General features: G+C 43.8%; 1 protein-coding gene across 1 annotated transcript; it reads right to left on the bottom strand.

Annotated features, from left to right (window-relative positions):
* Positions 1–2,209: 2,209 nt before the first annotated feature.
* On the bottom strand, positions 2,210–21,098 carry LOC144681418 (sentan-like). The gene is made up of 3 exons (XM_078543009.1): positions 20,903–21,098; positions 16,535–16,674; positions 2,210–2,368 (listed from the first exon to the last, which is right to left on the bottom strand). Exons 1-3 carry the CDS (start codon positions 21,096–21,098, stop codon positions 2,210–2,212), a joined length of 495 nt encoding a protein of 164 aa, XP_078399135.1.
* Positions 21,099–24,692: the final 3,594 nt, after the last annotated feature.

Genomic DNA, 24,692 nt, shown 5'->3' with positions numbered 1-24,692 from the left:
GTCTATCTAGTTAAATATGTTTATCAAAAAATGATGTGTTGTATTTATCTTTTTTGCAGTCCTACCTTCATTATTAATTAAAAGTTCTGATTAGTTCCTGGTGTGAGCTATTTTGGTACCTCTCAACCAGGTCTAAAAGTGCTCACAGATACTTACTGGAGTTTGAAAGGACTAGTTTCTAACATAGATTTCCAATATTTGAAATGGTTTGCTCATCTATTTTGAAATTAAGCTTATTAAGTGGAGAGAGTGTCCAATTATCTGATATGAAAGCACTCAAGGGTGTCAACAGATGTGTTGCCTATAAGTCAGATCTGCATTTTGCGTGACAAATTTATTCCTTACCCTTTTACATGGCTACATTTTCTTGATTTTTCATCATATACATGGTATTTTAGTAACAAGGGACGGAATTTTATGTCAGCAGGATTTTACATTCCCGCCGCAGTCAACGGAGTTTAGAATGGCTCGCCTCATTTTACATCCCCATCCCCGCCATGACAGGGCTGTAAAATTCCGGCCAAGGAATTGCAGTTTTGGGTAGGGCTGGTGAGACCATAGGCTTCTCCAAAACTAGTACCAATATCATTCAGTGATTGGATGACGGGAATTACATATGTAATGGCACACAGGACAATGTCAGCATGTTCCTTTCCACAAAGGAGATGGGCATTATAAATTGCCTTTAATCAGTTTGATTTTTCAAAACTAATAAAACACTGCATTATTCATTACTTTTTAATGTTGAGAAGTTTGAAAAATATGATGAAATTTTCCCTCAGCCCTGTAGAGTTACCATAGAATTAACATTTTTATGATGCTGTGATGTTGCAGAGTTCTTGGGATTCTAATTATATGTACATTTTTCAGAGGATGTCTGATATTCAGTGAGATTCTTTGGTTGAGCTATTGTAACTTGCATTGTAATCCAACCATTAGACTTTTTTTCCCAAAGAAGCATTTTTTTCTTTTAAAAACAAAACACTACTGCAGATGCTGGAAATCCAAAGCAAAAACAGAATTACCTGAAAAAACTCAGCAGGTCTGGCAGCATCGGCAGAGAAGAAAAGAGTTGATGTTTCGAGTCCTCATGACCCTTCAACAGAACTGAGTAAAATTAGGAGTGGGGTGAAATATAAGCTGGTTTAAGGTTGGGGTGGTGGGGGGGGGGTGGGAAGTGGGGGTGGGGGGCAGGGAGAAGTTTGGGGGGTGAGGTGGTGGTTGTCGCTTGCGATTTTAACACTCCACCCTGCTCTCTTGCCCACATGTCTGTCCTTGGCTTGCTGCATTGTTCCAGTGAAGCCCAACGCAAACTGGAGGAACAGCACCTCATCTTCCGACTAGGCACTTTACAGCCTTCCGGACTGAATATTGAATTCAACAACTTTAGATCTTAAACTCCCCCTCCCCCATCCCCACCCCCTTTCCGTTTCTTCCCCCTCCCTTTTGTTTTTTCTAATAATTTATATAGGTTTTTCTTTTCCCACCTATTTCCATTATTTTTAAATCTACACCTGTAATGCCCTGTCAGTCTTTCCACCCCACCCCCACTAGAGCTGTACCTTGAGTGTCCTGCCATCTATTCTTAATTAGGACATTCTCTTAGATAATATCACCACCTTTAACACCTCTTTGTTCCTTTGTCTGTGACATCTTTTGATTATCTGCTCCTATCACTGCTTGCTTGTCCCTACAACCACCACCCCACCCCCCAACTTCTCTCCCCCTACCACCTCCACCACCCCCCCCCCGACCTTAAACCAGCTTATATTTCACCCCTCTCCTAATTTTACTCAGTTCTGTTGAAGGGTCATGAGGACTTGAAACGTCAACTCTTTTCTTCTCTGCCGATGCTGCCAGACCTGCTGAGTTTTTCCAGGTAATTCCATTTTTTTCTTTTGTTGTTGATCCTCATATGCTAAATAGCTTTTTATAATCTTAGTGCGTAGTGTTCTGATTATGGTATATATTTTAATTTAAAAATCAGTAGGCAACAACACATGATTAAGTAACGTTACATTTATTGAAAGCATCATTATTTGTTGTCATAATTCTGAGGAAGGCTCTGTGCCACGTAATATAACACAGAAGCCCTTAATTATCCACACTGCATTCTAATTGACTCATTTAGCTTCCAAAAGTCACTTTAGTACATGTGTAACAAAACATCATCTTGAATTATAATTATATTGTTTAAATTAAAGTATAATTATATTTTAGCTGTTATACATTGCAGCTCATGCATCAGATCTGACACTATTGTCAGGCTTGTTAACATTATCATAAAATTTTCAAAGTCTATTTTTCTATCTTTATCTTCATCAAGGTCAGAAATAATTTCTTTACATTTTGGCTTCAGCTCTTGTCCCTGGAAAAAATATTAGAATCAGGCAACTTATAGATATGTGGACTTCCGTTTTTGCAATTGTACTTTTTTTTAATGTTCCATGTTATTGTTGCTTCACGGGACTGTGCATTCCATGTTAAGAAGGTTGGTCAATCAGACTTTCAGTTGCTGGTGCTTTAATATTACTCTTGGTCTAGGCACCAAGAAGGCTTTTCCTTCCTCCATTTGGTCACCATTGCACCTCCAAACGGCATCACACCATCAGATTTAGGTCAAATGATGAATGTCCATCTGGAGAAAGTAGTGAAGCAAATGTCAGCAGCATGGGCTGTAATTTGACCTGCATCATGCAGAACGTTAGAATTGTGGTCAATGGCTTCCCCCTTGCTTCACTTTTAAGGTTACACAGAATTACATTACATAGAATGGCACAGAAATAGGGCAACGCACAAGTGAAATATTGCAGATGTTGGAAATAAGAAATATAAAAAGAAAAAACTGGAAATACTCAGCAAGTTAGGCAGCATCTTAGGAGAGAAAAGTAGAGCTAACATTTCAGGTCTGTGACCTCTCCACTGATGCTGCATGATGCACTAAGTATTTCCAGCACTTTCTGTTTTTATTACAGAAATAGGCGGTTTGTTCCAACAGACCCATGCTGGTGTTTATGCTCCGCCCAAGCCTCCAATTACTCTACATCATCCAACCCTATCAGTATGATCTTCTATTCCTTTCTCCATCATATACTTATTTAGCTTCCTCTTAACTACATCTGTACAATTCACCTCTATGTGATTGTAAGTTCTAACCACTCTCTGGGTAAAGACGTTTCTCCTGAATTTCTTCCTGTATTTATTAGTTTAAGTATGTTATTAGATTAATTTGCCTGTGTGTTTAACTTGGATATAATCTTCTTTCCTGGCAGCACTGTTATACAGCTATTCCAAAAGTAGAAGGTGGAATTCCACGATATGGGACTCGGTCTGACATAATTTCCTTTCCCAGTTTGAAGTGCTTATCTATCAATAATGCACTCATCAAGTTTTCAGGTTGAGAATCGGTGTAATTTATCTTTTGAAGCCACTTGGTTCAAAGCTAATGTTTGAACTTATGAACTCCAATGTTTTCCCATCAGATGTAGCAAGCATCAGCTTGCCTTCTCATTTTCAGTGATAAAGTTCTCCATAAAGTAGCAGCACAACACATATCAGCTCAGAATTGGTAAATATTTTTTGAGGAAAACAAAAGGATGAGTAAAATTTAAAAATAATTTCACTCTGTTTGAATTCTGTGCCCAGGCTTTGCCATCACCACTTTTAAAAAAATCTTTAGGTGTGACTTTAAGGTCTGAAAATAATTATATTGGTCAACATTTATTTAACAGCTCTATGGAAGAATGTTAAGCTTATTTAACCTATGTGAAGGTACTTAAATTAGGGACAGTCAGAGCCATTTCGCAGTTCCAGTGCACAATTTTGTGGTGGTGCTGTTCAAAAAAAATGCAATAATGTCAGAATGTTAGATGCTGAGATGAGCAATCGCTCAACTTCATCACTGAGTTAAGTAACATGATGAGAAAATGCCACGTTCCTAAAGAGTGAGACATGCTGCAGTATTTGCACTGCAAGTTCACAGACCTTTGCTGAAATCCTCTGTTCTATGCACTATAGCACCAAAATTTTTAATTGCCAAGCTATGTTTGTATTGATAAAGGTCCCTCTGCACGTGATCCCACTTCATTCGGATGTCTGACATAAAGTGAACTGAAGCCAAATCCTTGAAACACAATTATATAGTTTGAATTAGACTTTGATTACTTTTTGGCATTTCTATGGCTCAACTCCTAGTTCATATTTGACATTATTAAACTTATCAATGAGACCAAAACATCTTAACAATCTATTCTTGCTTGTCAAGATCAGAGATCGTTTTGTCATACATATGGATTCCTGGCTTTTGTGCAATGTAAAAATTGTTGTTGGATTGCAAGTTCACATTCAAGTGAATGTTGAAGCTGGGAATACAGTGGCAGGATTTTCGGGTTGTCGGGCGGGTGCGATGGACAGGCCCGGGAACGGCCGTGAAACAGGCCCACGATCGGCCCCCCAACTGCGATTTCACGCTTGCTGGCCAATTAATGGCCAGTCAGTGTGAAACATGCACTGAAAGGCCCAGCACTGCCGGGGCTGGGGTGGGAGGAGGGTGAACACTGAAGTCAGCGCGGGCGCTGGGGAGCGCTCACAGAAAGCTTCCTGGAGGCAGGGAGCTGCCTCAGGGAGCTGAAGAATTTTAAAGCCAAAAATAAATGTTATTAAATTCCAAAAAAAAATTTCCACCCATAAGAATCACTCAGCTAAACACATTGATGATAAAAATTGTGCCCAAAACATTTTTATTTTTTAAAGATTAATATCAGAAAGCTTACCCCTCCCTTGGATGAGGCTTCCTCAAAAAGTTCAGAGGCCACCTGGTCGATTCGCCCGCCCGCTAACCGTAATGTTGGACAGGCGGTGAAAAATCCAGGTCAATACTACATTAATGGCCTTAATATGCCTCTTGATTGTTGGTGGGCGTGCTGCCTACTCTCGTGCGCTTCCACCGACCGAAATATCGTGCAAGTGCGCGATGATGTTGGGACGTTCGCCTGATGTCATCGCATGCTATTTTACGCCCGATCGGGTCTGGCACACGCCCGCCCGCGGGATGTAAAATTCTGCCCCAGGTCTCAGAAAATATCATTACACCAGTTGATGTTCCAGAAAATATGACGAATAATGAAAACAGATCCTTTCAGTTGTTAAGAAATAAAATAACTTCGCAAAAGTAAAACTACATTTTGAGAAAGTTGCATTATGACATGGTTTTCAGTAAACATAGCAACTGAAAAATTATATGTTTTAAAGAGGCCAATCAATTGTTCATTGTCTGAATTGATATTATTTTCAATTGTGTCGCTGTTGGGTAAATGCAATTAATTGCACCATCAGCGATATGGATAACCTCATTTCTCCTGCGGTTTTAATAAAAGTCTTGAAAAGTTTATAATTGGATTCATTCTTGATTTTGAATCATTTAATTGCTTTGAAGAGCTTTTGACTAGATTGCAAGTGTGGGCTATAGTCGTTCCCAACATAATTGTAGGTCAGTGCCTATACTCCTTGTTCCTCTTTGGTTATTCGGTTTTTGTTTTTGAATTGACAACTAACAATAATTTGAATGACAGCCAGCATTTCAGAAAAGATTGAGATTTAAGCTAATTGCAGCCTCAGGTCATATTATAAATCAAGGGAGAAAATACACAGATGATGCGAGCCTCAGTCTCTAAGCTATTGATTACAACTCACAATTTGTAGTTTTTTAAACATGTAGCTTTAATATTCTGGGTGAGAGGGTAGTTTATGATGTGTTTTATTTTATTATAGATTCAAATAAGTGAAAATACACAAAGTCCTCAGACATAAGTACATGTATCTTGTATATTGATGTCACAAGTATTACATTAAAATTATTGATAGTGAATTTTTTAGTTATGCTTTGTTTTGCATATATTAAAAAGGGAATTCTTAATGAGTGTTTGTATGATATGGTTTTTATTCCACTCATGAGCCAAGCCATTCTTCATTTTGTGACTATATCACTTGCAGTTGTTCAGCAATCTTATTTGTAGAAAATAAAGTGATATCTCAGGGGCCTCAATATTTAGAGGACCAATTTTATCTGAAGAGGACGTCCAGCCACGGTTTAATAGTGGAAATGTGAGGATATTAATATTCTGCAGCTTTTGCATAGGGGTCCAGAAGCACATAAGCAGATTTTATTTTTCTCAGAAGATACAGTCTATTGTAAATTGTACATGATTTATGGAAGGAAGGTTTGATTTGCTGAATGATCATTTCTCATTTCATGCTTGCTTATGTTCTTATATATTCAGTGTCTATATATTATATTAAACATGACCAATGATTTTGCATTTTAAAAGCATGATTAGTTCAGAGGTCTGAATTAGTGAATGTCTAGCTCATATCTCAAATTGAATAAAATAATTATTTCTTTCAGAAGGAGGAATCGTTAAGGATGGTAGAATTTGAGATGAGAGCAATGAGTGAGATACGAAAATAGGGAGATAAATTTTTTCTCTGTGCTCCAGCTGTAGTAAAATCATAAACACATTTGAAAAGAACAGGTTTAGAATTTCACTCCACCCCATGCATGGAGGAAATCTTCCTGTGTGGAGATAATGGGAAAACTCAATGGGTTAAAGGCTTTAGATACCTGAAGGGTTAATTTGAAGGGACATTTACCTTAAGTCATTAGGATCTGAATACCATTTCAAGCAATGAATTTCTAAGGCAATTCTGAACTTATGAATTGTTTCTTTTTGACTCTTGTTCCCTCACCTACCCCATTAAACACCCACTGCTCGCTATGGGTATTGTTTAGATGGATCAATAGTTGGAGGAAGAGGATGTGGTGCGACATCTGCAGCATCAACAACCAAGCAAGTTGCTGGGAGACCTGTTAGAAGACAGCAGGTGAGCGGGACTGTTTGTAGAAGACATTACCCAGCCCTCAGGCTCTATAAGCCGATATTTTTACTTCCTTTGATACTCCTGAAGAGCAGTGCATGAGAAAGCTGTACTTCACCAGAAAAAATGCTGCCAGGGGTTTGTCACAATGGGATATGCTGGCTGCTGGACCACAAGACAATGCTTTGCTAATGGCTGTGGAACTCACCACCACTCATTACCTTTTCACTAAGGGCTCCTTCCAGGCTGCTACAGAGGACATTGGTGTACACCCTGCAACAAACATTCACCAATGCCCTCTCCCCCACAGCAAACCAGTACATCACTTTCCTGATGGATATCTAAAGCTAGAGTAAGATCACGTTCTTTGATTTGCAGCAGTCCCTTACATCCAGGACAGAACAGGCTGCATGCATGTACCTGTCAAGGCACCAGAAGATAAACCAATGTGAAAAGGAAGGACTTCCACACGCAGGCTGGAACTGACTTCCTCCGTACTTTTGGCCCTGTGCTGAACCTCCAGGTCAGTCTTCGAATACATGATATGGCTGCTTGTGTGAAACAAGTGGTTCTATTCCCATTGTTAGGCCCAAGAAATACTTTGGCCAACATTTGACAAGTATTAGCTAAAGACCTGTTCACACATAAGTCCTGGCCTTGAAGCTCTGGAGAGGCCTCAGATTTCCTGTGCTTGTGGCTCCAGCCCCATAAGCACCCTGGTGTTATGTGCTTTCTTGTCCTGGAGATAACATGCATGATCTTTTGCATGCAGTCTGTTCTGTCCTGGATGTAAGGGACTGCTGCAAATCAAAGTATGTGATCTTACTCTAGCTATAGATATCCATCAGGAAAGTAATGTACTGGTTTGCTGTGGGGGAGAGGGCATTGGTGACTGTTTGTTGCAAGGTGTACACCAATGTCCTCTGTAGCAGCCTGGAAGGAGCCCTTAGTGTAAAGGTAATGAGTGGTGGTGAGTTCCACAGCCATTAGCAAAGCATTGTCTCGTGGTCCAGCAGCCAGCATATCCCATTGTGACAAACCCCTGGCAGCATTTGCTCTATGCCGCAATTAGACATGTCTCTTGGTGCGAATGCGCAGCAAGTTCTATCCATCATATATATTGGCAGTAGTTTCAAATTTTGCTCCCTCTTCAAATAGTGAAAAATAATGAATGATTTGCAATAAAGCTCTAAAACTGCAAATATAGTTATGGTTTAAAAAGATAAACAATCCTTTCCTTATCAACTACAGAAGTTATTGGGACTATCATATTCCATCTATAAACCAGTTTCTCCGAAGGCTCCCACTCAAATTCTTATTCGAAAAAGGCACGTTTACAAGTATCCCCGCAAACAATAACCAGGACCAAGCACATTGAAAAAGTTACCAATCAGACGTGTAGCTGAATAAATCACAAAGCGTGTTTTTGCTTAAATTGCCTGGCTTTACACCTCCCTGAAATAAACTGCCTGGAGACTGAGCCACAAATGATTGTAACAATATACCAAGTTAAGCTGGGCCATCATTCCTATGAGTAAACTTTTTAAAATCCTTATCCGCTCTGATCGAATTGAAGAATCCAAGAAGCCTAAGTATTATGAACACTGTGAGCAGAATCTTCCATCTAGAGTGGGAAGCTTGGTAGGTGGGAGGATTTAATTTAGCGGGAGGTAAAAACATCTGTTTCCTGACGGCACAATGAACTTTTGCAATTAAGTTCTCGGAATTTTAAAGGCAGTTCGAGCTTCCTGACGAACAATGTCGGGAAGCCCTTTTGCATGCACCCACATGTCATCCATGCTCATCAAAAGCCCAGCTCGCCAGAATTAAGTGCCCCCTCCAAATTATGTTCTCCGCAAGTGGGAAGTTTGTGTGTTCAGATTCATAACTGCCTATGAGTGGCATGCAGCTGGTGAGGTAGATTCCTTCCTGGACTTTGGAGAGAGCAGTTACTGCTTTGTCCTGCTTAGGGACTGCTTGTCAATGCCAGCCTATCAGCTGGAATCGGAAGCCGGCAGTCCAAGCTGCATGGAGGCTGGTCAAAGGGTGCAGGGTCTGCGGGGGAGGGTGGAGCGGAGGCTGGGCAGGGGAAGCAGGGTCAGCGGGGAAGGGCAGGAGGGTGTCTGAGGAAGGAAGCCACCTGCCCAGGCATGTTAGTGGGGTAAGCTCGACAGGCATGCCTTGGTCCCATTGTAGGGCGGTGAATGGGCTTTCTGGGCAATGAGCAAGGGATGGGTTGAAAGGGCAGGGGTTGGTGATATCTAGAGTTTGGTCCTAAGGGTTTAACTGACTGTTTTGGCAGGCAGAGGGTACAGTGACAATCAGAGGGGGGAGTTATATTGAGTAGGGTAGAAGTTATAGGATCATAGGCGGGTTGCGGATAGTCTCATGGAGGGGGTCGCAGAAGATCAGGGTACAGCTGGCCTCACGGGCGGGAGGGGTTGACAGTTATGGACTTGGGGGGAGAGCAGGAATGTCCACATTCCAGGGTAACGGGGGGAGGTTGACGGGTTACAGGAGGGAGAGGAATGATTGTGCAGGGTGATGGAGGGAGCTTGGCAAACCTCACATGCACCATCTTGAAGCTATCAAGGTTGTGGCATAGTTTGCAAAACCTCCCAAGTATTCGATGTGGGAGGAATCTCTTTTTGGGTGGGAGGAGTTAATGCTTTATTTTCTGGGCCGAGTCAAAGGACACCTTATTAATTATTATTCCACTCTATGGAGACCCAGGCTGAACTGAGTTCTCATCTCGAGGTTCCAGCACCCAATAAACAAGCATTACTCCATGACCAATAGATCACATTCCAGTAAGAGCCCATCAAGGTCTGGAGATGCTTTACATTGTGCGCTGATTGGCATCTGTCCCTGTCAGAGGCAGGGAGGGAGGGAGAGACGCAGGTGGATACCTCCAAGAGGCATGGAGTCCCCAAGCAGGACAAAGCAACAAAGTCCCAAATCCAAAACTCCATTCTCCTGGCAAATGGTCATGGTTGACAAGGGCTTATGTGTTAAGTCTTCCTATGATACCAAGGCAATGGCATCTCTATAGAATCTTGTGGCTAATGGAGGGAAGCTGAATAGTGTCTGAGGGAGGGTTCTCACTCATGGCTCTCATTTCCCCAGAAATGTGCAATGTCTCCATGGATTAAGAATTGGTTAGCAGACAGGAAACAGAAAGTAGGAATATATGGGTTTTTTTTGGAATGGCAAGCAGTGACTAATGTGTTACTGCAGGGATCAGTGCTTTGGCCCCAACTATTCACAATATATATCGATGATTTGGATGAGGGAACCAAATATAATATTTCCAAGTTTGTTGACAGCACCCAACTAGGTGGGAATGTGAATGGTGAGAAGGATGTTAAGAGGCTTCAAGGCAATTTAGACAAGTTGAGTGAGTGGGCAATTACATGGCAATTACAGTATACCGTGGATTAGTGTGAAGTTATCCACTTTGGTAGGAAAAACAGACTGGCAGAGTATTATATAAATGGTGACAGATTGGGAAATGTTGATGTACAAAGGGACCTGGGTGTCCTTGTACACCAATCACTGAAAGCAAGCATGCAGGTGCAGCAAGCAGTTAAGAAGTTATGTTGGCCTTCATTGCAAGAAGAATTGAGTATAGGAGCAAGGATGTCTTACTGGAGCTGCACAGGGCCTTGGTGAGACCACATCTGGAGTATTGTGTGCAGTTGTGGTCTCCTTACCTAAGAAAGGATATACTTGCCATAGAGGGAGTGCAGCGAAGGTTCGCCAGACTGATTCCCGGGATGGGAGGATTGTCGTATGAGGGGAGACTGGGCCGACTAGGCCTGTATTCACTGGGGTTTAGAAGAATGAGAGGGGATCTCATTGAAACGTATAAAATTCTGATATGGTTGGACAGACTGGATGGAGGGATGATGTTTCTTCTGGCTGGGGTGTTCACAATCTCTGGATATGGGGTAGGCCATTTAGAACTGAGATAAGGAGAAACTTCTTCACTCAGAGGGTGGTGAACCTGTGGAATTCTCTACCACAGAGGGCTGTGGAAGCCAAGTCACTGAATATATTTAAGAAGGAAATGGATAGATTTCTAGACTCTAAAAGCATCAAGGGGTTTGGGGAGAGCGCGGCAGTACAGCATTGAGATAAAGGATCAGCCATCATCGTATTGAATGACAGAGCAAACTCGAAGGGCTGAATGACCTACTCTTGCTTCTATTTTTTAATGTTTTTTATGTTTCTACATTCAGGTATGAATGGGAGGAACACTCATCTGTGGTCCTCCAGGATGTCCTTCACCATGAAGCGGTGGGGTGCGGAGACCATGTCTAAACAGATGCCAGGTACAGGGCTTACTATTGGCTTAAAGGCTCAGCAATGGAGGTGAATCTATAAAGAATATGCTGACTAGATGGATCACTACAGCTTGTGCACAGATCCACTCAGGCATAGATGGTGCAGGCTCCAGTTAACCCTGCCTTTCTACTTTCCCTAGTCCGGATTAGGAGGATCCAGTGCACTGTGCCCCCACTACCCTCCTGCCTGGCCTGCTCAGTAGCAGCGCTCTGGGGAGCCCTTCCACTGGCCATGATTCACAGCCTTTGAAAGGCTGCAGCTACTTATTAAAACAGGCCGTCGGGTCACCATTGGACCCGGTGGTCATTGCAATTAGGATCCCTAGCCTACCCAAGGCTAGGAGGAGCAACGGCCTGAGCAGCAAGAAGCAGCCGAGGCTCAAGAAAGTTAGGATGCTGCAGATCAGGGACCAGCGCGATGCTGAACTCAGGCATATCGCAGGTGGTGCAGCTGCCTGCAGATGAACGAGGTGTCGGAGGCACCTTAGGATGTTCCAGAATGTGGTTGATCACACGTGCCAGCTGCTCCATAAAGAGCTGCATCCACAAGTGCTTGGAGGCAATCTCAGGCTGGTGGCATTAAAGGTCACTGCCACCTTAAACTTCTTTGCCAGTGGCTCCCTCCAGGGCTCCACTGGGGATCTGTGGGGCATTTCCCAGTCAGCAACATGCAAGTGCAGCCGGGAGGTGACAGATGCTTTTTTCAGGAGAGTGCACCAATTTGTCTAATTCCGCCTGAATCCCGAAAGCCGGGCAGTCAGAGCGCTGCGATTTGCAGCAATCACAGGATTATCGCAAGTGCAAGGGGGCTATTGACTGCACACATGTGGCATTGAAAGCTTCCTGGCATCAGCCAGTCACATTCATCAACAGGAAAGCTTTTCACTCTTTGAATGTGCAGCTTATTTGTGATCATACCAGACAAATCCTGCATGTGTGTGCACTCCGAGGTGCCATAAATTTTTGAAGGAACTCAGCGATTGCAGGGTTGGCTCCTTGGGGGCGAGAGGGTACCCCAGAATACCTGGCTGATGATGCCAATTTGCCATTCACAGAGTGCCCCTAGGGAGTGCCTCACATGCCGCCACAAGGAGCACCATTGAACAGACGATAGGCCTAAAATGAGGTTTAGATGTTTGGATCGCTCAGGCAGAGCACGCCAATATTCCCCACAGAGAGTGCTCCAGATCATTGTTGTCTGCTGTGCCTCACACAGCCTCCTGCAACCAAGGTGGGGATGTCTTTGAGGGAGACATGGAGGACCGAGGTGTCTCTTCCAATGATGAGGATGGGGAAGGCGAGGTGATGACGAGGGCCAGGATGTTGTGGAAGTACATGCAGAGGCCATTGTAAGGGTACGATGCAGCAGACAGGCCTGTGACAATCTAATAGCTAACAGATTCCAGGTAGAGTGAGCTGCTGCCAATACTTAACCTTTACTATTTGGTTTTCAATCCTCTGTTGGCTGGCAGGCTGTTGTTCCTCATTTGTACCACACATTACAGTTTACTCTCATGTACCCTGATTTACGACTGCTCAATTAAATTGCACTACTTAACATCAATCCTGCTGGTGGTGTGATGCTTTGCATTCACCAAACTGTGCTAATATACAGCTCCCTTGGACTAAATGCACGTATCAGAACATACACAGCACTCTGCTATCCCACAGCCTTGGGCACCTGTAAGTAGAAATCAAATGTTTCCCATGTTCTCTCAAAGTCTGTACAGGTGGCACATTGAAAGCAACATGAATTCTTATCTCAGCAGGGATGCCCTCATGTCACTCTCATACCTGCTCCTGCCGGGGAGTAGCCCTTGCAGAGAGTTCTTTCAGGCAGAACCAGACACATGGGTACACAGGGAAGAACAGCATGAGTAGACTATTTGGCCCCTTCAGATTGCTCTCCCACATACCTTGATTAGGGAAGCTCCTGTAACTGGTCCCCGATTGCCAATCACCCGCAGTAACCCCATACCCATTGACATCTTTATCATCACAAAAAGTGTCGAAGCAACTTTGCAGTTCACTCAATGACAGTGCCTCAACTACATTATGTGGTGTGGAGATCCAACCATTCACTACTCTCCATTTGCAGGAGGTGGCCCAGTATTACTGTGAGACTGTGTTTTGCCATTCTGGAGACCCCAGCCAAGTAAAACATCTTTCCTGCATGAATTCTGCAGAGACCTGGAAGGGCTCTTGATGCTCCACATAGTTAGCCTCTCTGCATGGTCCACCACACTGACCCGTTCTACTTGCTCTCACCTCGGGATAATGACCTGGTCCTTCAATGAAGCCTGGTGCACTTTGGTTGCAATCCCTTTATGTGAGATCTATTCCAACCCTCGATAACGAAACAAGCAGAGCAAACAATTCTCTACGTGAGGTCTCACAAAGGCTGCAGTCAACTGCACACACACCTCTTTAATATTACACTCATTCCCTCTTACACTCAAGGCCAACCTGCCTGTTGCCCTCTTACTGGCAGCCTTCACCTACATGTTAGCTTAATACTACATTTGAACAAGGACAGACAAGAACATTTGGACGTGCACACCCCATCATTCTGCTAACATCTAGGCAGCCTCTGGTTTTCTATTGTTCAGACCATAGTGGAGATCTTCATTCTGTTGAACCTCACACTGCAGTGTTTTTTGTTACTCACATAGCCTGTTTAACTCCACTTGAAGACCCTTTGCATCCACCTCACATCTCACATCAGGGCAACAGCAGCAGGAGATGCAATGATTTTACTGCACTCTGCGCAGACATCATTAGCTCAGAACCTGATGAGCTGCAAGGAGTGGATTGTATGATGCATGGCCAGGCCGCACACTCACAGTGATGGCATGCGCTTAAACATCCTCACGTCGAAATATTCAGTGCTGAGAATGTGACAGTGTGAGAGAAGTAGCTCTGTAGGAGGACGTTATTGGACTCTGATGGGAGCCAAAGTTCTATGCCCTTAAATGCTCATGACCATTAAAGCAACTAGCAGCAAGATGAGAATCCAAGAAACTTCCAAACAGTGTAACTTAATTTACATTTGCAAGTGCACAATAGTTGGACACCTGGGCAATCTGTGTGCCTTCAAATCTTCTTTACCTTTCTCTTTCTGTTGCTATGCCTAGATACAACCCCGACAGCTGAGGTGGAGGCAGCCTGCTGACTGCTATGCCCTTTTGACTGTGATGACTTTGGCTAGTGTCCTCTGGTTGCCCAAGGCCTAGAGCGCCCTGGCCTGCCCAGGTTCTCTTGCCAAGGCGGAGGTGCACCCTCCTCGTCCTGACCTGCTGGAAGTGGTAGGGGCACTGACAGAGGAGAGCTGGAGCGGCAGGGCACCCTTGGGGTGTCCTGGGATGAAACCCCGGGCACCTGGCTGGCATTCCTCCTTTCTGTGGATACCCAATTGCACATCCCTGACTCCTTGAGGAGATGGGTCACCTAAAGGGAGGTTGGGGTGCCTCATCCCCCTCTTGCCTAGCTACTGCTGCAATGTACAAACGGCTAGAGTGATGGAGGTTTGAGCGCATATCCAGCAGCCACTGTGTGTTCTGCTGGACCTGAATTTCCAGGGTGGTTGTTACCACTTCCATGGAGGCAGCCATGCGCCTGCAAGCTGGAGCCACAGCAGCAGACAGAATGTGGATGGACTCCTCCAGCCTTTGGTCCAGTCTGTGCATGGCCTCTGACATCTCTACCTGATGTTCCCTGTCTGCCTCTGCATCTCCATCAGGTCCCTTAGGGCTGGCTCCAGAGGCTCGTCATCTGTATGGAGCTGAGCAGGGGCCTGGTCTCCAACAGTTCGCCAAGTGTCAGAGACCTCGGCTGTCACTTCTTCCACCAGCTGTGGACCCGTGTCAGTGATGTGCTCACCAGACTGTGACTCTGGGCCTAATTTAGAATATGCACCCATCGAGGTGAATGTATCTGTGCTGGTGGAGGGTGCATCTTCTGAGGCTTCTGAGGCACGTTCCTCAGAAGTGGTGATGGAGATGGAGGTGGAGTTGGAAATGGAGCTGGTGGTGGTCTGCCTCCTTTTCCTCTCCCTCTTTTTCTTGTTGGCGTCTGGAGTGCAGAAGAGAAAAGCAGGATCCTTTATTAAAGCAATGTCTCACTCTGTCAGTGCATCTGACAACTGTCGACTGGACACATCCTCCCTGGCTTCCTGGGAGAGTCCTGTCTCGCCCTCAGCACAGGTGTGGATCTGGTTCTCTCCGGCTAGCTCTGCCGCCTCCTCCTCGAATGGGGTGAGGATTTGAATATCGGGCAATCCGCCACCGGTCTGGGCCCACACCTTCCTGTTGTGAGCATTTTAGTCCTGCACACAGACCGAAGGATTGGTTGTTGGGAGCATGCAAGCCTATGGCAGCTCCTGCGCCCTTCCCAGTAAGCGATTAACAAGCAGGATGTCCTGCAACTGATAGAACATTGAGAGTATGAAGTGGCTGCCACACATTCAGTGTACATGTCCCTTCTGCTGCTGAGTCCTGTAACCCAAACCCCTGTCTAGCATCCCTGCACACTCGCACACTTAGGCCACCTGTTGCCCTTATGAGTGTACCTTAGCTGTGAGTAGACTGTGCCACTTACCCTGGCAGAGTTCAGGAGATCGTTCATCCTTTTTCTGCACTGAAAATACCCACAGGCGCCAACCTCCTCTACGACCTCTGCCCAGGCCGCATTGGGCACATTATAGGGCCTCCTGCTGTCATCCCTGGGAAACAGGCCCTCTCCTGGACAGCGTGGAGGGGAACCTGCAGGGAGGCATTGCTGAACCATGGGGCCACACGTTGCTTGCTCTGTGATATTCTGGTATCTGAAGTAGGTCTCCCCCTCTAGAACAACAGCCAGACTGATGCTGCTGGCTTGGAGCGAGCGAATGGCTGTCTGAGTGCCCTTTAAATATGGCGCCAGGATCTTCGACCTCATGAGTTAAGGGCAGGGATGGCGACTTCCTGCCTGCCCCACTGCAAGATTCACCGTGCTCCTCGCACATGCATATATAATGAGCTGACCAGTGCAAAATCACAGAAGGTCAGCCATCTTGCCCCCAAGTGGAAATCACTCTCCTTTCTGCTCCGCCCACCAAGCTTATACTCCAGGGTGGAAGATTCCACCCTTTATTTTTGTCAGCGTACGTTTGCAATTATCTGATTACTGAATTGTTATTAAAAGGAACAATCAGCTTAAAGATTTGCAGTCAACCTGTTTAATAAAATGAGTTTGTTACTAATAAACATTATCTTTGAAACAGAGAGACATTACAATATAATACGTTGTCAGTGGAACCATTTCATACAAGTTCTTACCTTTATGAAACTCTGAAATTGGGCCAAAAGTAAATCTTTAGCCTGAGCTTTACTGAGTTTTCCATCTGGGCCAGTGTGATTATTAAATATTACAGCAATTGTTGCAACAGATTTCTCCAGGTCTGTGCATTTTCTTAGCGCTGCAAATAATTAAAAAGACTAGAATTTTTAGTCTTTACGGAAGTCATTATCTGCAAAAAATAAGTTATTGAATATGCTATCTACTGATAATGTTTAGGTACAGTGACCTTTAATGTATAACCTAATATTTTGATAAGTTATGTCTTGTATTCAGCAAGCCTAACTGTATTCTAATGTGCCCAGCTAACTTCTCATAATTGATGGTCCATGGGCAACAATTGAGGAAAGCAAACATAATTCAATGTTATGACATGAAAATGTGTTGAAAATAATAAAGGGAGCAATGCCAAACAAAAGCAGTCAGCCATGGTTTACCCTACTAACTTTCTTTTTGTAAGTGCATTCTTGTACAGTGGTCTTTTGTATACCATTACAATGGGTGTAACACTCCATACACTGTATTTTGTAGCTTCCAGTCACTGTTCCAAGTTCTAACTTTGTCGAAATCCTGATCACTCAGCTTCAAGTACCAACTCACTTCAGCCCATTGTATTTTCCAGTCCTTAGCTTTAGCTAATTTTTTGTTTCTCACCCACTCAGTTGTCAATAGTAAACCATTGCTTCACATGCCCATAGCAAAAGTTATAGGCCTTCAGTTGTCTCTTTCTACATTCTGGCCTCTCGCTTTAAATCTGCTTCCTTTAAGCTTGAAGCTTGGGGCCTTCCTCTCTGTTCCTTACTTTCGCCTCCACAGAACAGGATCTTTCCCAGGTTCCTGTCTTTCCTTTGACTAGAAGGTCTTCTTGGGGCTTTCTCCTGTTCCACTCCCCTGGTTTGGGGGCCTTTTATTTAGCTTGGGACTTGCTATCTATCCCCTTTGCTCCATTTTCTCTCTGGCAGCTACTTTCAATCAACTTTAGCTTGGGACTGGCTATCTGCCCCTTCCAAGTTGCTTCTGCCTGGCAGCTGTCTGCAAAACTGAACTCAAAAACTGCTGTTTCTAGTTTCTTGTGTGTGTGCCTATGGGAGGGACATACCTCGCTGGACTCTTGTTGCTAGGCAACAGCCAGTTTTTCTACTCTTGTGTTTGCTTAACTTCTCTTATAGTTGTAAAACCTCATTAGAAATTCAGGCACCTTTTAAAGTGAAATTAAAACTCAACCTGACTTTCTCTTAACACACAGATACAGAAATACAAATCAAACTTAAACAGTAAAGCTAAACTCATTCCTAACACCCACAAATACCAATATAACTTATTTAAACTATCTCTATTTCCTAACATGATCCAATCCTGTTTTTATCTCTTCTCAGCTTTGCTGCATTCTTGGATTTGCTGCTAATGTCCTTGGGAAAGAAATTTAATACGTGGCTGTCTGCCTTAAACCTGAACATCAGGCAGCCTGAAATGTAATATCAGGGGTGGGAACATTATCGCCCGTGACTCTCCTGGTGATGTATTCAGATGGACCTTTAAATAGGCGAGTAACTAACTCACTTGAAGCAGCCATAAGGATGCTTTACTATAAAAATGGGGACTGTAGCACCTCGGTGCAAAATTTGGGTACAACTAAGCTCTGCTTAGTTATACCAGATCTCGTGCAGTCTAACCAACAATCGTTCCAAAAACAAACTACAAAACGCTTTCCAAGTTACTTTTCTCTGGTGCCAGAAGGAACAGGAGTGTACTATCTCCAAGCCTGCCATAGTGGCTTTCATGCACAAACATACTGAGAGCCTACTCCACCAAACCACTGCAAATGTTGGCAAAGTAAATACTTGTATAGCTCTTGACAAGTAAAAACACAATGATCTTTAAGGAAGATTTGCAGTGAGCAATGAGTTTTACAGTGAATCTTTCTTTTCCCTGACTGAAGGAAATTCTGTGGAAGAATGTGTAATTTCTCAATGATTTACATCTCAGAAGATTTAAGATTCAATAACATTTAAGAAGTGCTTTCCATTTACTGTAAACATTTTTTTTAACAAAAGTGAAATACTATGGATGCTGGGAATTTGAAATAAAAATATAATGCTGGAAACACTCAGCAGATCATGCAGCATCTGTGGTGGGAGGCAGAGTTCATGTTTCATGTCGAAGACCTCCTGTCAGAACTGGAGAAGGTTAGAGATGGAAAAGGTTTTCTTCACATTAGTTCAACACCAGGGGTATCACTTCCTTGCTAAACTTGTCTCATGTTAAATTAGAACCTAATTGAATAGACTTGGAAAAGGCACTAATACAGTACACAAACAGCAAACTGTCTATATTATTGTGTTTGTTTATTTTAAAATGTCAGAACCATGCCTTAAGGCAGCACATCTTTTAGAAATCTTTCCTCTATTTAAGATCACATGCAATTTTTCTTAGTTTAATGTCAAAGATCGTGGGGACTTGTCTCTTAATGTTATTATATTCTTGTTGCTGGAAGGTACATTTTCTGGAAATTGCCATGTGTTTAATGCCACTATTGAACAATCACAGAATATCCCATCTGAACTCTCTGAATGATAAAGAATGCACTCTAAAACTCTAGCGATTTCAATATATAACACAAATAGGTTGGTCTGACATAACAAAGTCAAGGATGAATTGTAGTCTCATACGATGGATCTTACAATATATCCCCTTTATATTATGATTACAGATTAATTAGTTAAAGAATTGAAGTTAATAAAAAGGCAAAAAAAATCAAAATAAAATGGCTTCAATGATGCACAAATCTATGATCTTTTATAGTTCCAGTACAACTGGAGGCATTGAGAGTGCTGATTAAACCATGGCTGAATGATATGGATCTAGAATGTTACTTGTTGAGCAGGTTAAACTTTAGGATGCAAATAATTTGGTGTTTAGAAGAAAGCCAGTTTGCCTGAAGTGAGACTGGATGTATTCCCACATGCTCACCCTTCACAGGAGACAGTTGCTTCTCAACCAATGTTCTGGAACTGCAAATATGAAATAAATCAGAGTTTTAGTAACCAACCACTTGCCAGTCTGTGCAGAAGAAGTAAAGCTACTGTAAACTTAATAATCAACTTAAGTGTCTGAAAGATTTATTGTGACAAAATGCAAAGCATTAATTAGCTGTAGCTCAGTACAAAGAGTCAAAAACCACAAGGCAAGTCCTGACTTGTTTTCCTTTTGCGAAGGAACCTGGCTCTCAAATCATACTGTTAACAATTGAAGACATTGGACCAAATTTTCTGTTCCTTATTTATGAGTACATATTTGGGAATAGTAAAATGCATGTATGCTTGTGCACAGAATTAGAATTCAAAATGGCACAAAATTCAGATGCATAGCGCCTGTTTTTTGGTGCCATCAGTGGCCTTAGAGAACCAAAATGGTGTCCATGCTGCCTATTCATATTTCTGGTGCAAGGAGTGCTGAACACCATGTTGGGTATAGAGTAGGTGCACTCGTAGTATCGTCTGGCAGTACGCAGAATAGGCAGATCATGACACCAATCATCTTCCAATGCTGATTTGACACTGGCTCTGCCATTTTGAAGCCCAATACTCCAGATAATGCCGTCTCTTAAACATGCATAATTTAACACATGTTCAACAGCAGGAAGAATCCCCCAACCACCACCCAACCACCCAACAAGCTATTTAAAGGGATCAGCAACTTTTTTCAGGTTAGTTGCTGATTGATTTATATTCTATGTTGCTATGATTGTAGAAGTATTTGGCACTTTCTAGAGTTTCTTGAAGTTACTGAAGTCCACAGGGAGTGACTTGGTAGGTGCTGAAGATCTTTGTTCTGACAGCAAGGCTTCTGTAAAAAACGGTTGCTTTAGACATGGGTGCAGTTGTAGGCATTCCCCTTGGAATACAGCATGACTGGGAGAATAGACAAAGGGCACACAGAACAGGACAAGCTGCTAGAAGAGGGAAGAGGAGAAGGGGGAGAGAAGAGCTCTGTGCAGACGACCATATCCTCCCAAGGTTTTCGGGGAGCAATTCTCCTACCTGAACCTAGCAAGGAACAATGTGGCAGATGTTTCTGCTTCATTAAGGATGTCCTAACTGAAATCTGCCACCTGCTGGAGTCATAGCTCCAACCTCAGAGCAGGGTGAGGACAGCATTGCTTGTGGGTATGAAGGTGACCATGATCACACATTTCGATATGCTGGATCCTTCCCGTCTGCAGCTGGCTATATTTGCAACGTTTCACAGTTTGCCATCCACTGCTGTTTAAGAGAGATCACTAATGCTTTCTATTCAAAGACAAATTAATGCATTTCATTGCCAGAGAGTAGCAGGCAGAGCAAACATACAGTTTTGTGTGAATCGCAGGCTTTCCCATAGTTGCAGGGTGCCACTGACTGCACTCAGAATGCTTTGTGGGTGCCGCATTTCAACTCTGAGATGTATTACAACTGAAAGGGATACCGTTCCCTCAACATCCAGCTGCTGTGTGCTCATGTGCAATGAACCATCCAGGTCAATTGCCGGTATCTGGGCAGCAGTCATGATGCCTTCATTCTGTGGCAGCCCACTGTGTCATTTGAGCCACCATGGCAAGCTAGAGGGTGATTACTAAGCAACAAGAGCTATTCACTGGTAACATGGCTGATGGCTCTGGTGCGCAACCCAAGCACATGTGAGCTGAGCTGCCAAATTAAATGTGTAAACAAGACCATTGGCATGCTGAAACAATGGGTGGAACCTAATGTTGCCCTTGGGAGAGGGTAATGAGGTGGGCAGGGGCATTTAATTGTGCGGGGGCGAAATGTTAGCTTCCCGAAGGTGAGATTAAAGTTAGGAATTAAGTTGCCAGTGCAATAAAAGCAGATCTGGAAACCTATTTTTAATGCATTAGCATGTCCTGCATGCTCATTAAAACACATGGCCATCAGATTAAATTGTACTTTTGCGATTAAGTATGCAGCAAACAAGAAACAATTGCCTTCCGATTCACAACTGGTTATAAAGGTGGCATGCAGCAGGCGAGGTCATCTTCCTGCTTGATTTCAAGTGACTCGCAGCTGCTTTTCTTGTATGGGAAACATTTTGTACCAGGGACAGGAGGCTGAGCTGTTGTACTGAGCTCATGTGTCAGCTTTCCAGGGAGTTTGAGGCATGGTTGTCCATGGAAGGGAGGTTGGATCATGACAGCCCTAAGAAAGGTTGTAGTGGACAGAGGGAGAGAGCTGGATGACACAGGGAAGATCAATCTGTACTGAAGGCAGGTTAAGCATGATAGAGGGGAAGTCAAGGGTGATTGAGGGCAGGTGATTGGTGAGGCTGGGATGGTCAAGGGTAACTGATGGCAAGGATGGTAGAGGGAGGGTCGAGGATAACGGTTGGCAGATTGGGGATGACGGGGGGGACAGGTGCAGGGAAAAGGGGGCAGCTCTAGGTTGACAGACAATTGATCAAGTTGATGGTGGGTGGCTTGAGGATAATCGAAGTCAGGGCAAGGGTCAAGGGTATTGGAGGGAGGGTCAAAGGTGGCTGAGGGTGCAGGATGATGACCTTGCAGCACCATTGTCAGAGTGGGAGTGTTCAGGGACATAGCTGTGACAGCAGGAAGGGTTGGCCAGAGACCAGGTAGAGGAGGGAGGAGGAGGAGAAGGAAGGGGACGAGAGGAGACAACAAATAGTCCCCCTCTGGCTGTGTGAAGGATGATACTGTCATCTTCTATTGTTTCAGCCACATTACTGGCTGTGGCCTCTCATGAAGGCCGCTTTAATGAAGATGATCTGTCTCCTCCAAGGAGGCGAGGGCATACAGCCTTGCCTGTGCCTGCTCTAGTTAGCTCCTGCTCCCTCTTATTGTGCAGCATCTTGTCATGCAAGAGAGAGTGAAGTGTGTCAGTGTGGTGCACTGTGTTTTGCTAATGTTGCTGCCACGGCTAAACAGATGGCTGTGTGTACAAGATGTGAGAAGTGGGTGTGAGGCTTGCAGCAGTGCTAAGTGTGTGAGGATGAGGTGATACTATGAATTTTAGGTGTGGGTCATGATTGAGAAAGATTATTGGCAGGTGAGTGAATAGGAGGTGAGTTACTTGCCACAGAATTCCCAGCCTCTGACCTGCTCTTGTAGTCACAGTATTTATATAGCTGGTCCAGTACAGTTTCTGGTCAATGGTGACTACCAGGATATTGATAATGGGGGAATTTGCAATGATAATGCCACTGAATATCAGGGGGAGATGGTTAGATTCTCCCTTGTTGGAGATGGCCACTGCCTGACCCATGTGTGGCATGAATATTACTTGCCACTTATCAGCCCAAACCTGAATGTTGTCCAAGTCTTGCCGCATGTGGCCACTGGATATGGACCACTTCAGTATCTGAGGAGTCATGAATGGTATTGAACACCGTGCAATCATCAGCGAGCATCCCTTCTTCAGGTCTTATGATGGAGGGAAAGTCATTGATTAAGCAGCTATATATAGTTGTATCTAGGACCCTCAGAAACTCTTATAGCGATGTCTTGGGATTGGGATGATTGACCTCCAAAAAACACAATCATCTTCCTTTGTGCAATGTTAGTCTCCAAAGATCAACTCCAACAAGAGAGAATCCGGCCATCTGCCCTAGACATTCAAAGGCATTAGCATCACTGAATACTCCAATATCAACATCCTGGGGGTTACCATTGACCAGAAACTAAACTGGACCAGCCATATAAATACTGTGGCTACAAGAACAGGTCAGAGGATGGGAATTCTGCGGCGAGTAACTCACCTCTTGATTCCTCAAAGCATGTCCACCATCCACAAGGCATCAGGAATGTGATGTAATACTCTCCACTTGTCTGGATGAGTGCAGTTCCAACAATATGCAAGAAACTCGACACCATCCAGGGCAAAGCAGCCTGCCTGATTGGCACCCCATCCACAAACATTCACTCCCTTCACAACCGATGCACAGTAGCAGCAGTCTGTACCATCTACAAGACACACTGCAGGAATTCACCAAGGCTCCTTAGATAGCACCTTCCAAACCCGTGACCTCTACCACCTAGAAGAGCAGTAGATGAATGGGAGCACCACCACCTGCAAGCTCCCCTTCAAGCCACACACCATTCTGACTTGGAACTATATAACTGTTCCTTCACTGTTGCTGGGTCAAAATCCTGGAATCCCCTTCTTAACAGCACTGTACCTACATCATATGGACTGCAGCGGTTCAAGAAGGCAACTCACCACCACCTTCGCAAGGGCAATTAGGAATGGGCAGTAAATGCTGGCTTAGCTAGCAACACCCATATCACGTGATAGAAAAAAAAACTTTTGGAGAGTTTTCCTCCTGATTTCCATTGACTTCAATTTTGCTAGGGTTCCTTGATGCCACACTCGGTCAAATGCTGCCTTGATGTCAAGGGTCCTGAGTGGCCCAGGTAGAACCCAAACTGAGCATCAGTGAGCAGGTTGTTGCTAAGTAGGTGCTGCTTGATAGAACTATTGATGACATCTTCCATCACCTTGATCAAGAATAGACTGATGGGGCTGGTAATTGGTTGGATTTGATTTGTTCTGCTTTTCATAGACAGGACATACTTGAGGTAATTTTCCACATTGTTAGGTAGATGCCAGTGTTGTAGCTGTACTGAAACAGCTTGGTTAAGCTGGAACATAAGTCTTCAGTAATATCGCTGGGTGCTGTTAGAGACCAAAGCCTCTGCTGTATCCACTCCTTAGCCATTTCTTGATATCACGTGGAGTGAATCGAATTGCCTGAAGACTGGCATCAATGATATTGGAGAGCACAGAAGGAGGCCAAAGATGAATGGCCCACTCATCACTTATGGCTGAAAATGGTTGCAAATGCTTTAGTCTTGTCATTTGCATTGAGGGGTCCCCCATCATTGAGTCTGGGGATGTTCATGGAACATCTTCTTTCGCTTAGTTGTTTAATTGTCCACCACCATTCATGGCTGGATGTGATAGGACTGCATAGGTTTGACCTAATCTGTTGATAGTGAGGTTGCTTAGCTCTGCAAATCATGTGGATTTGCTTCATTCCATCACTTTGGCCCATGTTCTTGTACAAAAATGAAACATAAGCTGTTCTCTTCCCCCAAAAAAGCCAAAGATTTGTAAATAACAAAATTTA

The sequence above is a fragment of the Cetorhinus maximus genome, chromosome 6 (assembly GCF_964194155.1).
Source record: "Cetorhinus maximus chromosome 6, sCetMax3.hap1.1, whole genome shotgun sequence".
Classification (NCBI taxonomy): Eukaryota; Metazoa; Chordata; class Chondrichthyes; order Lamniformes; family Cetorhinidae; genus Cetorhinus; species Cetorhinus maximus.
This window is presented reverse-complemented; position numbering and strand designations above follow the sequence as displayed.

Coding starts and splice junctions, on each gene's coding strand:
- LOC144681418 (XM_078543009.1), bottom strand. CDS start 21,098: ATGACTGCTGCCCAGATACCGGCAATTGACCTGGATGGTTCATTGCAC. Junction 16,675..20,902: donor CCTGCGATTCACACAAAACT/GTATGTTTGCTC, acceptor AATTATTTGCAG/CGCTAAGAAAATGCACAGAC. Junction 2,369..16,534: donor AATTTCAGAGTTTCATAAAG/GTAAGAACTTGT, acceptor TATTTTTTCCAG/GGACAAGAGCTGAAGCCAAA.